The 13,857-nt window shown below is 39.0% G+C and overlaps 1 protein-coding gene across 1 annotated transcript; it reads left to right on the plus strand.

Moving 5' to 3' along the window:
• Positions 1-378: 378 nt before the first annotated feature.
• MTPAP (mitochondrial poly(A) polymerase) lies at positions 379-6,915 on the plus strand (the record flags this gene model as incomplete). The annotated part of the gene is made up of 5 exons (XM_009075435.1): positions 379-590; positions 2,700-2,926; positions 4,128-4,220; positions 4,316-4,389; positions 6,104-6,915. Coding segments are annotated over 5 exons (945 nt in total), but the record flags the coding sequence as incomplete, so codon positions are not given.
• Between the last annotated feature and the right edge of the window lie 6,942 nt (positions 6,916-13,857).

A 13,857-nucleotide genomic window follows, 5' to 3' on the forward strand; every position in this document is an offset into this window, starting at 1 on the left:
GTTTTTGGTTGTTTTGCTCTTCTGTAATTGTATGCTCCTGTTTTGCAGTCAGAGCATATCTGCTTTCTTGGGAATTCCAGAATTACTTGTTTTAGCAAATAGTGAGACGTAGTAGTATTATGCCTTTGTTTGAACCTGTAGCTTTACAGGAAGTTGATCACCATTAATGTGGAAAAATGTAATCACCAAAAAAAATATAAAAGAGAAAGCAGTATGTTTTAACCTATTTTAAGTTCTGGGGACTGCTTTGAATAATTCTTGTCTTTCAGTCTCTAGTTGTACAAACTCCTTTGCAAGTTGTTGTAGTCTTTCGGAAGTAGTTTTTAAATGTCTCTTTTGTTCTAGAGCTAACAGGCTGCTTTTAAAATTCTGTGTTAGAAAAAAGGTCCCTTTGAAATGGAGTATCAGATGAAAAGATTACCATCCGAAAGATTAGCAAATCAGAGGATCCTTTCTGTGATTGGTGATTGCCTTGATAATTTTGGTCCTGGATGTGTGAGTGTACAGAAGATACTCAATGCTCGCTGCCCTCTGGTGAAATTTTCCCATCAACCGACAGGATTCCAGTGTGATCTGTCAGTGAGCAACAGGTGAGACCTGTTTTTTAAAAGTTTAGAAAGAATTCTAATGTACTTTAAATGTTCTGAAACTTTGTGATGTCAGCTGTTTAGTCTGCTCCTTTCTGTGTTCTTAACAAATGTGAATGTTGGCTCTGGAAGTTAAAAGGGTATTTTTTGACGTCTAGAGCTTAGGTTTTGATGTGCTTAAGTTATCTTTCTCCAGTGTAGGAAATACTTGCTAGCTGAAACTGAAGACTTGAAAGCCAGTCTATACAATGGCTTAGAAAGTATTGAAAGAAGAGTCAGTGTTCATTAGTCAATACTGCCCTTTGTGTATGTGAGTGTTTGCACAGCCATCATTGATTGCTTTTCAGATGAAGCAGCTCCAGCGTGTTAATTTTTAGTGATTTGCTTCTAGTTATTTTGGTTCTCATTTTGCCTTCTTAAGGGCCTGCATACACCTGTTTGCTGGGAAGGTAAGTTAACTCCCCGCGTGGGGAAGGGGAGTCTGCAGTGTTAGTGCCGTGCAGGACTTCGGGCAGCACTGCCCGATAGAGGGCAGAGGCTGCTCAGGAATGCTCCTCGTGGCTGGGTCTTCTCCCCCTTTTTGACAGTAAAGCACAGAAATTATTCTGCTGTAACTTATCATATTAAGAAATACCCACCTCACTCCAGTATACAACCATAGCCCTGGAGTATGTGTACATAATCGAAAACGAGTTACTAACCCTTTTCATTGTTGTTAGGGAATGTGAAAATATGAGTGTTTATCTTTCAGAATACTTTTAATATGAGTTTTAGTGCAGATTTTGTGTTTTGTCTTCATCAGGTACAATCAGATCCTAGACTCAGTTTTTTGAATTACCCAAAGTTCTGTTTCAGAATATGCAGGAGTTGGTAAGGCAGTACTGAACAAATGACTTGCAATAAAATTACTTTTATATATGCAGCCCCAGTGAAAGTCAGCATGCAGTTCAGTGTAAGCTTCCTTGTAATTCTCTGCTGATGGTTTGGCTGGTTGGGACTGCATGTGTTGTCATTTGGAGTAATAACACCTCTGTGGACACAAGAAAGCACCTTACAGTTGAAATTTCAGAAGTCCTGGTGTTATAAAATTGTAACCTAGTAAACATCCCCAAAAGGCTATGCTGAATTTTTAGAAGAATTCAGTACAAGTTTGGGCGTAAAAACTCCTGCAGTTGTAGTTCAACAAGCACTTCAGGCTAAAACTGAACCAAAGTAAGTATTGCTCTCACACTGTGTTTGGATTATTTCCCCCTACTTTTTCTTGCCCTCCCAGTTGTACGCTACATGAATATTTATATAACAATGTGATGAAACACATCAAAACCTGATCCATCTGAAAACCTTTATCCTTCCAGATTAGTTGGTTTTTTTTCAGCAAGCAGGACCATAATAATTTGAAAATTGTCAAATTGACTTGTTTTGCAGATTTTGTTGTGTCCCTGCAGTTAGTGCATTTTTCAGTGCAGTGTTCTAATATTATTCTTTAGATGAAAGTTGTAAAAGAAGTTCCGGTTATATTTTATTATATATTAGGATAGGGATTTTATCTAATGTTCCCCAAAGGCAATTGTGGCTAAATTATGGTTTTTTACCTTGATTCATTGTCAAATTGACTTGTTTTGCAGATTTTGTTGTGTCCCTGCAGTTAGTGCATTTTTCAGTGCAGTGTTCTAATATTATTCTTTAGATGAAAGTTGTAAAAGAAGTTCCGGTTATATTTTATTATATATTAGGATAGGGATTTTATCTAATGTTCCCCAAAGGCAATTGTGGCTAAATTATGGTTTTTTACCTTGATTCTGCATACTTTCACTATTGAGTGGTGGTTTGGGGTTTTTTTTCCTCCACTGTGATATGGAACAAGGAGACAGGAAACAGTGCAAATGTAGTATTATTATTTACCTCAGACTGAAAACTACCAGGTATTTCATCCTGGACAATTTCAGACATTCTAACCCAAACTATTCTATGATTCTGTGATTCTCTTCTTTATCTTAATGCATAAAAGTTACCTTTTTTTTAACAGATACTGTTATAATGAGTAATGAACACTGCATCTGATACTTCACAACTCTCTCACCATTTGCCTTTTATTTTTCATTTGTTCTTCAGCATTGCTATAAGATGTTCAGAACTCTTGTATATCTATGGCTGTCTTGATTCCCGTGTGAGAGCTCTAGTGTTCACTATACGGTGTTGGGCACGTGTTCATGGACTTACAAATACGGTTCCTGGTACCTGGATTACAAACTTCTCTCTGACCATGATGGTCATGTTTTTTCTGCAAAAGAGATCACCACCTATCATTCCAACACTAGACCAACTTAAAGATCTGGCAGGTAAGGACAACCTTTCCTGTGTTTGTTGCAGTTTATTGTTTATTTCACATTGTTTTCTCTGAAGTGATAAATAAACCCAAGCCATTGCTTTATGCTCTCAAATACTAATGGATATTGTGTGCCTTAAGTCTGAGGGAAAATGCAAGTTTTACATGTATTTTGTTCTGTGAAAATAACACATTTTTAAAGGCAAAATAAATCCATTTTCAATACGATAGTAAGTTCTGTTTAGGGGGATTAAGCTTAGTCTATGCCTTAGATAATTAAAAGTCATTTGTTTGCTCAGTGCTCCTGTGCTGTCAGGTTTTTGTTTATTTTGTGTATTTTGTTTTTTAGAATACTTGTAGGGTCTCAAGTGCTCTGCAGTTAAGGATTTTGTACCGATCGATATGATGTGTATTGTTTTATACATACCAAATGTTTAAAAGAAAGGCTGTATTTTCTCCTCACAATTTGTAATATCCTTGAGACTGTTCAGGCCATCTGCAAGTAATTCTTAACATCTCTGGAAGCAAGCTGTTCTGACTGTTTCATACAGAGCTTTCAGGGTGTATTATCTTCAGTGAATCTTAGTAAAGCGTAGAGAATGACACCCCAAGTTCTTGATTCCTCACTCATGCCTTCTGCTTATTGGCATATTCCTTGGAAGCTTTGAGTGCTTTCAGTGGAGAAAAAGGTCTGTGTTCAGTTGCTTTAAAATGATTGTAAACATTTCCATCAGAATTATGTAGAATTTTTGTATATAAAACACCTGCTCTGAGATTTATCAAGAATATTCCTAATTCTCTTAAGTTTTTCAGAAAAAGACAGTGGACAGTCTGGGTCTGGTTTGTTTTTTTTTAAACCCTCACATAGGTATTAACCTCAGAGAGTTGTGCTGTTCAGTGTATAATACAGCCCTGTATGCAGATACCAGGTTTGTTACTTAAAAGAAGTAATTTCAGATATATGAAGGTGTCATATTCCTGTAGGCATTTGAAAATATGCCATTTACTCATAAGGCTTTTCCTTTGCCTGTCTGTAGACTTTTTTTCTTTTAAATCTTTTACCATTTAAGTTGAATCTTAACCTGAAGGTTCACTTATGAACTCCTAATGGTAGCACTCACTGGTTTCAGTCATGTCTGTTCTCTGAATATTATTAAATATAGTGGCATTTAATTGTTTATTACTTCAAAATATGCCCACCTTTTTTCTTTCAGGTGCAAAAGACAAGCATGTGATTGGAGGATATGATTGCTCATTTGTTAGTGATTTAGGGAAGATTAAACCTACAAAAAATACAGAAACACTTGGTAGGTAAATCTTAATCAGTTTTTTTTTTAATGACCATATTGAAAATAAACTTCTCCCTAATGTTACTGACAGCCTTTGTTTTTCTTTCCCTTAGATGTTTTGTTGGGTGAGTTTTTTGAATATTTTGGAAACTTTGATTTCAGAAAGAATTCCTTAAATCTTCGAAAGGTAAATTAATTTTATTTGCTCATCATTATCAGTTAAATCTCTCTGTCTGCCATTTGACAAACTACATATGCTAAGCAACAGTTTCTGTCATTTTTAATTGTATATAAATGTATATTTATCTGGAAACAGAGTCCTTTCTGTGAAGGAAGAGTGTCTTCCTCTCAGAGCCTAATTGCTTAGAGTGCCATTAAGAACATTTACCATGTCATTACTGGGATATGTTTGAAAGCACAAACTCTGATGCTAAGCCTGTATGGTTTTACTTGAAAGCCCTGTAATAGAAGTTTTTAGAAAGTCAAAGCTATTTTGTTTCTGTGAGAGGAAAACTTTTAAGATGTCATGATGTAGGTCGTAGCAAAGGTCTGTGAGAAACCCTTTATGCTGACAGGCTTTGCATTTAAAATCAGACCCAACCAGAGTCTGCATTAAAACTTACAGCTGAGTTCTGAAACTTGCTTTTGGCACTTGAGTTTTCTGTTGCAGTTTGTATCAGCCTACAGTAACTGTATTTGCAACTCAGTGAACATGATATAACGTGACCATTCTGTGCTATCAGTTCAGTTTACTTTGTGTTTAACTGATCCTATTTATTGACCTGTGTGTGTGTGCATGCAGGTAGAATATATATGGAAATGTAACTACCTTAACTTGCACCTGTTCCTGCCAGGCTGCTTATAGGATGGGGATTTCACTGCTGTGTTGCCGTGTAGACACTTGTTTGTTTTCTGTTTCCTATTTGGGCCCTATAGATCACTGGCATAAGAGCTCTCTGCTGCTGCAGGTTGATCCTGGAAACTGATTCATTAAGGTGGAGAAGTTCTGTTTGCCATTAAGCCTTAAAAAAGCAAGGAAAAACACATGTTTGGAGCCTGAGCTAGTGAGGGGAAATGTCTGTGCTGCTGATGTTTTTCTGTTTAACTAGTCAGTCCTCTTGGCCCTGGGGCAAGAGTATGTGACGTGTACATGGACACTCCTGGACCAGCAGTAGCTGGTGGGTTCCTGCTGGAGCTTGCATGGAAGGCTTGAAGAGGTTCTGTAATACAGAGCAGGTCATAGAAGTGGCACTGATAAGCACTGAAATGGAAGTACATTTCAATAGCAAACTACCCAGTTGTCAACCATTTGTGTTGCACTCTACCAAGTACCCAGAAGTGAACCATGACCTGAATAGCTCTGTGCTTAACAGACAGAGTGAACCCAGAGGAACTTCAGCCAGGGCAGTAATCTTGTTTTGTTACACCAGCTCTGTGAGAAGTCTGAGCTCTGTGGGAGGAGTGGTTTGAACAGTTTAAGTGCTTGCAATAGTTTATCAAACTGGGCTATGCAGGTTAATGTGACACACTGATGTTGCCTATACACAGATGGAGATAGAAGTGGGAGGTTGCAGTGAGTGAGGTCTGAGGTTTGTGGAAAAACAAATGGGAGAATGGCCAGAAAGACAGGCAAAGCTGTAGTTGTGTGTTCTTTGCCTTGAAGGAAAACTAAGCTGAATGAGGCAAGGAAAACCACCACTAAGAGGATTCGGAGAACAGGAGTCATACAGTCAGGTTGACAGGAAAATTAACTTGATTAATAACGATTGGGTGTTCTGGAAAAAAGTTCTCTAGTAGGTCAAAATACTTTTAATGCTAATGTAATAACTCAAGTGATTTGTTACTTGCTCAGCCTATAATCCACATATGCAACTTTGGCTTTTTCTTTACACTGTCTGCAGGGGAAGGAAGTAAATAAACCTGAGTCGTCTCCTCTTTATATCTGGAATCCTTTTGAACAAGACCTTAATATCAGCAAGAATGTTAATCAGCCACAGCTGGAGAAATTTGTAGCTATGGCCAGAGAAAGTGCCTGGATTTTACAGAAGGAAGAGAAAACTGAGCGAATGATCGATGACGAGCCTTGGGGACTGGCAGTACTACTGATACCATTTGGAAAAAGTAGTTCCAGCAAGATGAAGAATAAGATGAAAGGAATAGGAAGTGAAACAATCAGAAGCCTCTTGGACTCTTTAAAGCTAAATAATCCAAACAGTCTACAAAAAGCAGTGGGAAAATGACTTTCAGCACAGAAACACAGTGGCTGATATTCTGTTTTAGGAATTGAATGTGACACACAGTCCGAAGAACATTACTTTTAACAATTCTATTATGGTGAAATGGAGAGTCAAACAATCTCTGTTTTTCATCGTGATGCTTTTTGTACAGGTCTCCTTCCTTTCTGTACATTTTTCTCCTCCTTACTCTTCACTTTGACATCTGTTTTATGAATGAAGAGTATCCAAATGCAAGTTTTACAGATGGATTTTGGAAGTAGCCTTCAGTCAGGTGCTCTTTGAAAAAAAAGTCTGACAGGAGCAGCATGGGAAAAAGCCTTTGGGAATTCTGTTGGCTAACATACAAATAATATGCTAAGTAAAAGATCAAGAAACAACCACCTTTCAGTGAAACCACAGTTTTAAAAAGAGGAATGTGTTGGAACCATTGCTTCCAATCCAATCATGTTCTGGAAGCCAGTAAAAATGGAGTGCATGTATCTATTTTTGCAATTGTTTTCCATTCATGTAGATAGTGACAAGACAAAATAAAGAGAATGGAATTAGATAGTAGGGTTTGCAGTTTCATAAAGCATTGCTCTCCAAGGGTAGTGCAACTGGTTTGCATTGGAAAAGTGGGTTTGCACTTGTCTTTGCCACCTGATTTAAAATTTCTTTAGTCAACTCTCTAGTTTCTGTACCCATAGAACTGGTCTCCACCCACACTTGTATATACCACTCATGTTTTTCATTGTGCTTTCAGCTTCACTTTAAACCTGTATTTCAGGTTCAGGCAGGGGCTCTTGCATGCCCTTATTGCCTCATCACTCTCCTCAAACTTGTTGCCTACTAGGTGACACCAAAACCTTTCTCTCACTATCCTTGGCAGAGGGATCTGTCCCTTGCAGAGATCCATGGAGTATCATGTATCATGCTGGGGTCCTGCTCCCAGTCTTGCCTTGTTTTTCCAATATTCAGCAGAATGTCCCTTCCAGATCAGTTGGGCCAGCAGAGTCATTGCTTCTCTTTGGCTTTAAAACATTGATTGCTCTGTCCATCTGCCACAAAAAATAGTGTTTTCAAAGGAAGGGGGACAAGGGTGGGAAGGAAGGAAATCAGAAAGGGAAATGGAAAGCAGGAAAATACCAGTCTGAATTTGTGAGTATTTCATCTGCCCAGTTTGAGAGCCACTGATGTATTAAAACTAAATGCCAATGGTTGTAACAACTCCACGGACTGTTGTCTTTATTCTTAACATAATTCTGTACAAGAAACTACTATATTCAGAGATTATCATACAGCTGCAACATCAGTGTTTATGATTACTGTTTCATTTTCAATTTTTTTAGGTTCTTTGATGTTGCAGTGGTATGTGATTTTATGTAGAATTTCTAACGGTGTAGTCTGAAGTCTTTTCCCTCAGGTATTTTTTGTTGGAAATACTGTGGGCAGTCACGCAAACTTCCAAGGTACTTGTAAAAACTGGGCAAGGAAAAGTACTTTCCAGCAGTTGGCAAACTAAAGGGTTAGACCTTCAGATCAATTCCACATGAGTTTGTTCAGAGTTTAAAATAATACTCCTAAGTGTTCATTTCCGATTAATAAACGTCTTGAATAATGACTCAGTCATTATCTTGGTCACAGAAATTATCATATTCTTTAAGACTGAGCCTTGAATTTGAAACAGTTTTCTGCCTAAATCCTGGGACTGCAACTTTTTTTTGAAGGCTGATACGAAATTTATTGTAATTTGTTATTGGTGCTAACCCAAAGCCTTTGATAGCAAACATGGCACAGATGCTATAAGGAGCATATTGTTACCTAAATCTTTGCAGGACCTAGAGGTACTTTTTCTGCTGTTTCCCCAGCAATAGACTTTGAAGCTTTTTGAAGATTAGGGCAGTACTTGAGTATTTGTGAGTTTTCTTTTTTCTAGATAAACCAAATGGATAATGGTGCAGTGCAATAATAAGAAAATGGGTTACCAGGGGCACAAGCATGCAGCAGAACTGTGGCAGTGCATTATGTCCACAGTGTTCCACTGTTATAGGTAGCAAAGGTTTTATATGACTTTTGACACATAGATACAGGACACTTGTAGACAAATAACAATAACTTTTGTATTTTGGTTATATGGTTGAGTCATGCTGAAGCACAAGCTTCATTTGTAAATGGTTATAGACATTCAGTCTGCTTAAAAGGCAGGGCAGGATATGGTTGCTGTGTATGTAGCACCTTTCAGCATCACTTTTCTGTTTAGACTGCCTGTCCCATTTTGGAACAGTCCTGAACCCTTGTGGCTGCAGGCCAACTTCTGAAAAGAGGAGAAAGAAGCCAAAAGCAGTATTCTAGCAGTGGAATGCACAGGTGATTTTTTCAGATGTCTGCAAGTCCAGGGAGCTGGAGACCAGGTAGCTGCTGACTGAAGCCTGGAGACTTTGAGGAGCAGCAATCACTGATGATGTAAATGATCCCAGTGAGCAGCCTTCATAGAGGAGGCTGCAGTTGGACATAGAGGGCTAGCTGTGAGCTTCCCTAGAGCATGAGCTGTGTCTAGAAGAGCTGAGTGATGCTGGTGGAACCAAAGTCACCTCTGGGAAGAGAACCAGACAGAACCAAGATTTGAGGGGGTGTATTTATCAAATCAAGAAAGATGGTGTGATTACAATTTCTTGAGGGCAGCAGTCTTATATTTAAAGTAGTTAGAAACAGTATGGTTCTGTCAGTGAAAACAACAGTTGGATGTTTGTCAAGAAAGGACTGTGATTATGGTCTGGATTTGAGAGCTCGTTCATATGGTCCAAAAACACGTAAATAATGTCTCAGCAACAGTAAGGCAGTAAGTTTTAGTTACTTCTCAGACTTGGTGCTGATATGCTGTATTGTATGGCAGGACTGTTAGGGAGGTCACATGTGAGGAACATAAGTGAATTAAACACATTTTTGCCCCTCTGCCCCTTACCCTCCCTGGGAATACTTTTTAGTGCTGTCTCACGTTCGCTGGCTCTTAAATGGTTAGGGAAACTAAAACGTTCAGAAGCTCCTTGCCCTGAGAAAATGCACTTTGGGACTTTAACTTCAAGTTCACATTTGTTGCCAGGGATTTTTATTTTTTTCCCTAGACGATTGATGCTCGCAAGATCTGCTCCATCATTCCTCTGTAGCTTCCTGGGAATCTGTAGCCTTGACCTACAGTTGACTGCTGGGTGAGCATCTGTGTGTGATACTTGTGGTGAAGACACAGTCACAAAACACACTTCTTGGTTGGTAGCAGATTCCTCTGCCTCAATTTCAAAACTACATTTCCTATCTGGAATTCTGTCCTTTTGACTTGGAATCACAATATAATTCAGGTTGGGAGAGACCTCTGGACCTAGTCCAGCTGCCTTCTTAACAGGTATCAGCTGTGAGCTTCGACCAGGACTTTATTTAGTCAGGCCTTGAAAATCTTGCAAGGATGGAGACTGCACATCCTCTCCAGACAACCTGTTCCAGTTCCTGACTGTCCTCATCGCCCCGGTGGGCTGGGCTGTAACACACTGCCACATCCTTGTCACTCTTACTGGTTTCTTTTCTGATCCTGACCCATGCTGTCAATCAGACTGCCATCCATCACAAATGCTAATCCTACATGTAGAAAGCCCCCTTAGTTTTCCCTTCTTCTTTCCTGTCTTTCCAGAGTAACTTGTATCCATCCATCACAGTGCTCTCACCACATGGGAGCCCTCCCACCATAGCTGTTATTCCAACAGTGCTGTAGTAACAGCACAAGGAACTCTAGTTCCTCCTGCTTATTTCCCAGGCTGCCACATATTTGTATCTCTACATTTGAGGTGGGTACCTGTTCATATTTTTTTATTACTCTTGTGGTATCTTTTGTTCCTGTCACCCTGTATCCTTTGCTCTCAATCCATGTCCTCAGCTGCCTGACTTAACTGACTATCCTCCCTTACTGAATAACTGAACAGCTGTTACTGAATAGCTGAATGCCTTGGTATGGCCACTTCACACATCCATCTTACAAAGTCCTCATAGCGTTCAAATCCCAACTAAAAGTTGATTTCTAAAGGGATCTGCAGGAAAATAAGAGGCTGTGAGTACCAGAGTGGTACATTGTAGTAGCAGAAAAGCCTCAGAAAATACATTTGTGCTGCTGCAGGGGAGCATGGTGGAAACATCCAGGCTACCCTCAGCTGTGCTGGTGCAGCTGCAGAGAAGCACCTAACACCACCAGTAGAGATACTGGTGCAGGTGTGGAATCACCTTAGTGCACAGTGCTGCTTCCCCAAGACCTGGTTGCTTTCACACCTGCATTAGTGTGGTACAGGATGCTGCTGTCTGGCAGTGCTTGTCCACTTGGATTTGACATGTTTCTGGTGCTGTCACTGCTGTGTCTAGAGCAGTCAGGCTCTCAGCTGCAGCCTAGCTCTCCTCTGTGCTTGTGGTGGGTCTGTGGTCATTGAGGAAGTGTGTTAGAACAACATGTCTTCATTCTTGCAAATTTGTTTCTAAGTTCAGTTTTTTATACTCTTCGTGGGTACATGGTTTTGCTTAACAGATGCAGGCTATGTTTTTGCTTAACAAAATTTTGTACCTTTGGAAAAAGGAAAGGTAGACAAAGAACCTTTATTTAAATAATTTTGCCAACAAACTACTTAAAGGTCCATGCCAAGTTCAACTGAAAGCAAGATTTCCAGACTGGGCTGCTTTGGAGATACAATGAATCAACAAGCAGGAAGTTTTTCAAAGTGAAATCATCCTGTTCATTGGAAAGCTTTCTCTTGCAAATACTTTGCCTTGCTTATCACAAAATTACCACCAAGGTTCTCTTCTAGTAGAAAATTCTTCTAAACGTCATAGGTAATTTGGGGTCAGTTTGTTTAAAACAAGGGTTAGGATTTATACCAGGCTAACCTGTGCCTGGAGATAAAATCTCCTTCTCCATAAATCCTCTTAGTTGAAAGTCTTGATCCACTGCTTCTGCAGACCTGTTTCTCATACTTTCTTTAAGCAGAGGATTGGTTTGCTTTCTTTTTCAGGACCTCCCTGCTTCTTTTCCCCCTCCCCATTTTCTTTTCATCATATCTCATCTGATCTGTAAAACACAGTATTTCACTTGGCCCCTGGTATTTTGTGGAGCAATAATGAATACAGCTGCATTCAGGAAACAGGTAGTTTTTAAAACATGACTCTCACACTGGAATGTAGTTTTGGGGTTTATTACTAACTCCTTTCTTGTGTAGATTGGTTCTCCATACTGCATTCCCCATGGCTCATAGAGGGATCAGGTCGCTGGACTTAACAGGCCTCACCTATATTGAGCATGTATTTTTGGGAAGTCTTTTCATTTAAAAGACTTGTTTAACACAGTCTGTAGTATTAGAAACCAGAAGTTCCCTGCAAATGTTTTGAGAGGTGCTTCACCCTTCAAGATTATTTCTGTTTTCTTTTGTTGTTATGGGGAAAACTATGTTCAATTTGTTTCACAGAATGACTCGAGATAGGTTTTTGTTCCCATGCTGAGCTCTCTTGTGCATACAGATTTGTAGTCAATGTAAACAGTGCAGCCCTGTACAGGAATTTTGCATGGAACAACTCCCAGAATATGTCTTCTAGGTATTATCCTCACAGCCCAACAGGGGAGGTAAAAGGCCCACAAATTACTAAGACATAGCCTCCCATTTGCAGTGCTGACTCCATGGGATGGAACAATTCCCATGATTCTGTATTGCTTTTTCTTATGTTGGACAGAGGAAAAACCTCTGTTCTCTTGCACAGAAAAGGTACATATGGTAGAAGTTGGATTGTTGTGGTGAAGAGAGGTATTGTTTAAATTATTTTTTAATATTTCCATCTTAAATTTGGTTTTTTTAAGTCCTTCTCTAGGAGCTATTGCTTGAGATTTTTGGGATGAGAGCAAGAGCTGGGAGAATACATAGAGGCTTTGTATTTCAGGTAATCAGATAAATGATACTTAGATTAATTATCAGAAATAATCATATAGGGGAAAGTAATGCATGTAACAGTCTGGCAATAAACAAGGAACACTGCCTTGTCTCTTTGAACCATTTTTTCTGCCTTAATTTTTGTAGTCCTCCCAGTGGTGCACTCCTTTTATTAAAGGAAGGGATTTGGGAGAGCATTCTGAATGGAAACTACAGTATCCAATACATGGGAGGGTGAGTATTTAGCCACTGCAATAAATAAATAAAAAGTGTTACCGACTCCATCGTGAAATGAGACTCAGAGATTTTGTGACTCCAAAAATGCAATATATGGAATTGTTCTGTGGATCTTTAGGTGATTCATAATTCTTCCTTTTGAAAATTATCTTTGGACACCAAACAAATGAGACTTTGCTGTAATTGCTTGATATCTGAGCTTGCAATGTAAGGTCTCATTTGAAATGATCTGTTTTGATGAGACACTAAAGACCTGAGCAATTACAGTTCTGCTCTAAAACCCATGGTTAAGAGGGTTTGCAGTAGACTGAGGAATGTGGAATGTTATCATTTTCAGTTATCTTAAAAATGCAAATGATTACAGTTAGCAACAGATTTTCACACTTCTGCCTCTTAGGCTGCTATGATTTTAGTTCCCCTTTACATTTTAGACAATATTTTCAATCTTTGAAATGTTTTGCAGCAAATAATTTTAGATTTCTTCTATGAGATAAAGAATAAAGTCAAAGATATCTTCTGTATTTGTTCAGTAAGTTGCTGTTCCATTGTGCTGTTTAGGTCTCCAATGAAATAAAGAACATATTTGGTGCTTTCTTTCCTCAGATGTGGGCAGAGATTTGTTGCATACAAATGCAATTCGTAGAACAATGGTTTTGCACTGTTGATCTCTGAACACCTCAGTGTCCAGGGACTGTGTCTACAAAGCTCACCAAAGAAAGCAAGAAAACAAAACCCTGAGAAAGACAACCTCACTGGCAGCTAGCTTCAACTCACCCAACAGACATTTTTAACTTGGGGGATTTTCCAAACAAAACAAAGGTCAAACCAAATGCTGTCGAGTCATGGTTGGGAATGGAGCATTTCTTGCATTCCAGCACCACTTTATGATTAATAATTTGTTTAAGTAAATGGTGGTCTGTGAAGGGTATGTCTCTGTCGCTTACAAAACATGGTTTCTAATGAAGAGAGCAGAAATCATGCTTTGGATGTCTGACAAACTCTGAGAGATATCTCTTAATGGGGAGAGAAGAATTTTTTTCTAGCAAGATATCTAAAGTTCCTGAACCCTACCCTGGCAAAAAACTTGCCTTTTATCCTTATAAATTATAAAGGGGGAATACGAGCGTCTCCATTTGTCTTGATTTAATTTTATCCCACATGTATAGGGTTACAAGTATGTGGCAGTTAGGCATAAGTGATAGGATTTTATGCTCCAAATGCTGGTAAGAGAGAAGCTTCAGATCACATAGGTTAATG

Source organism: Acanthisitta chloris, unplaced genomic scaffold, assembly GCF_000695815.1.
Source record: "Acanthisitta chloris isolate BGI_N310 unplaced genomic scaffold, ASM69581v1 scaffold2970, whole genome shotgun sequence".
Lineage (NCBI taxonomy): Eukaryota > Metazoa > Chordata > Aves > Passeriformes > Acanthisittidae > Acanthisitta > Acanthisitta chloris.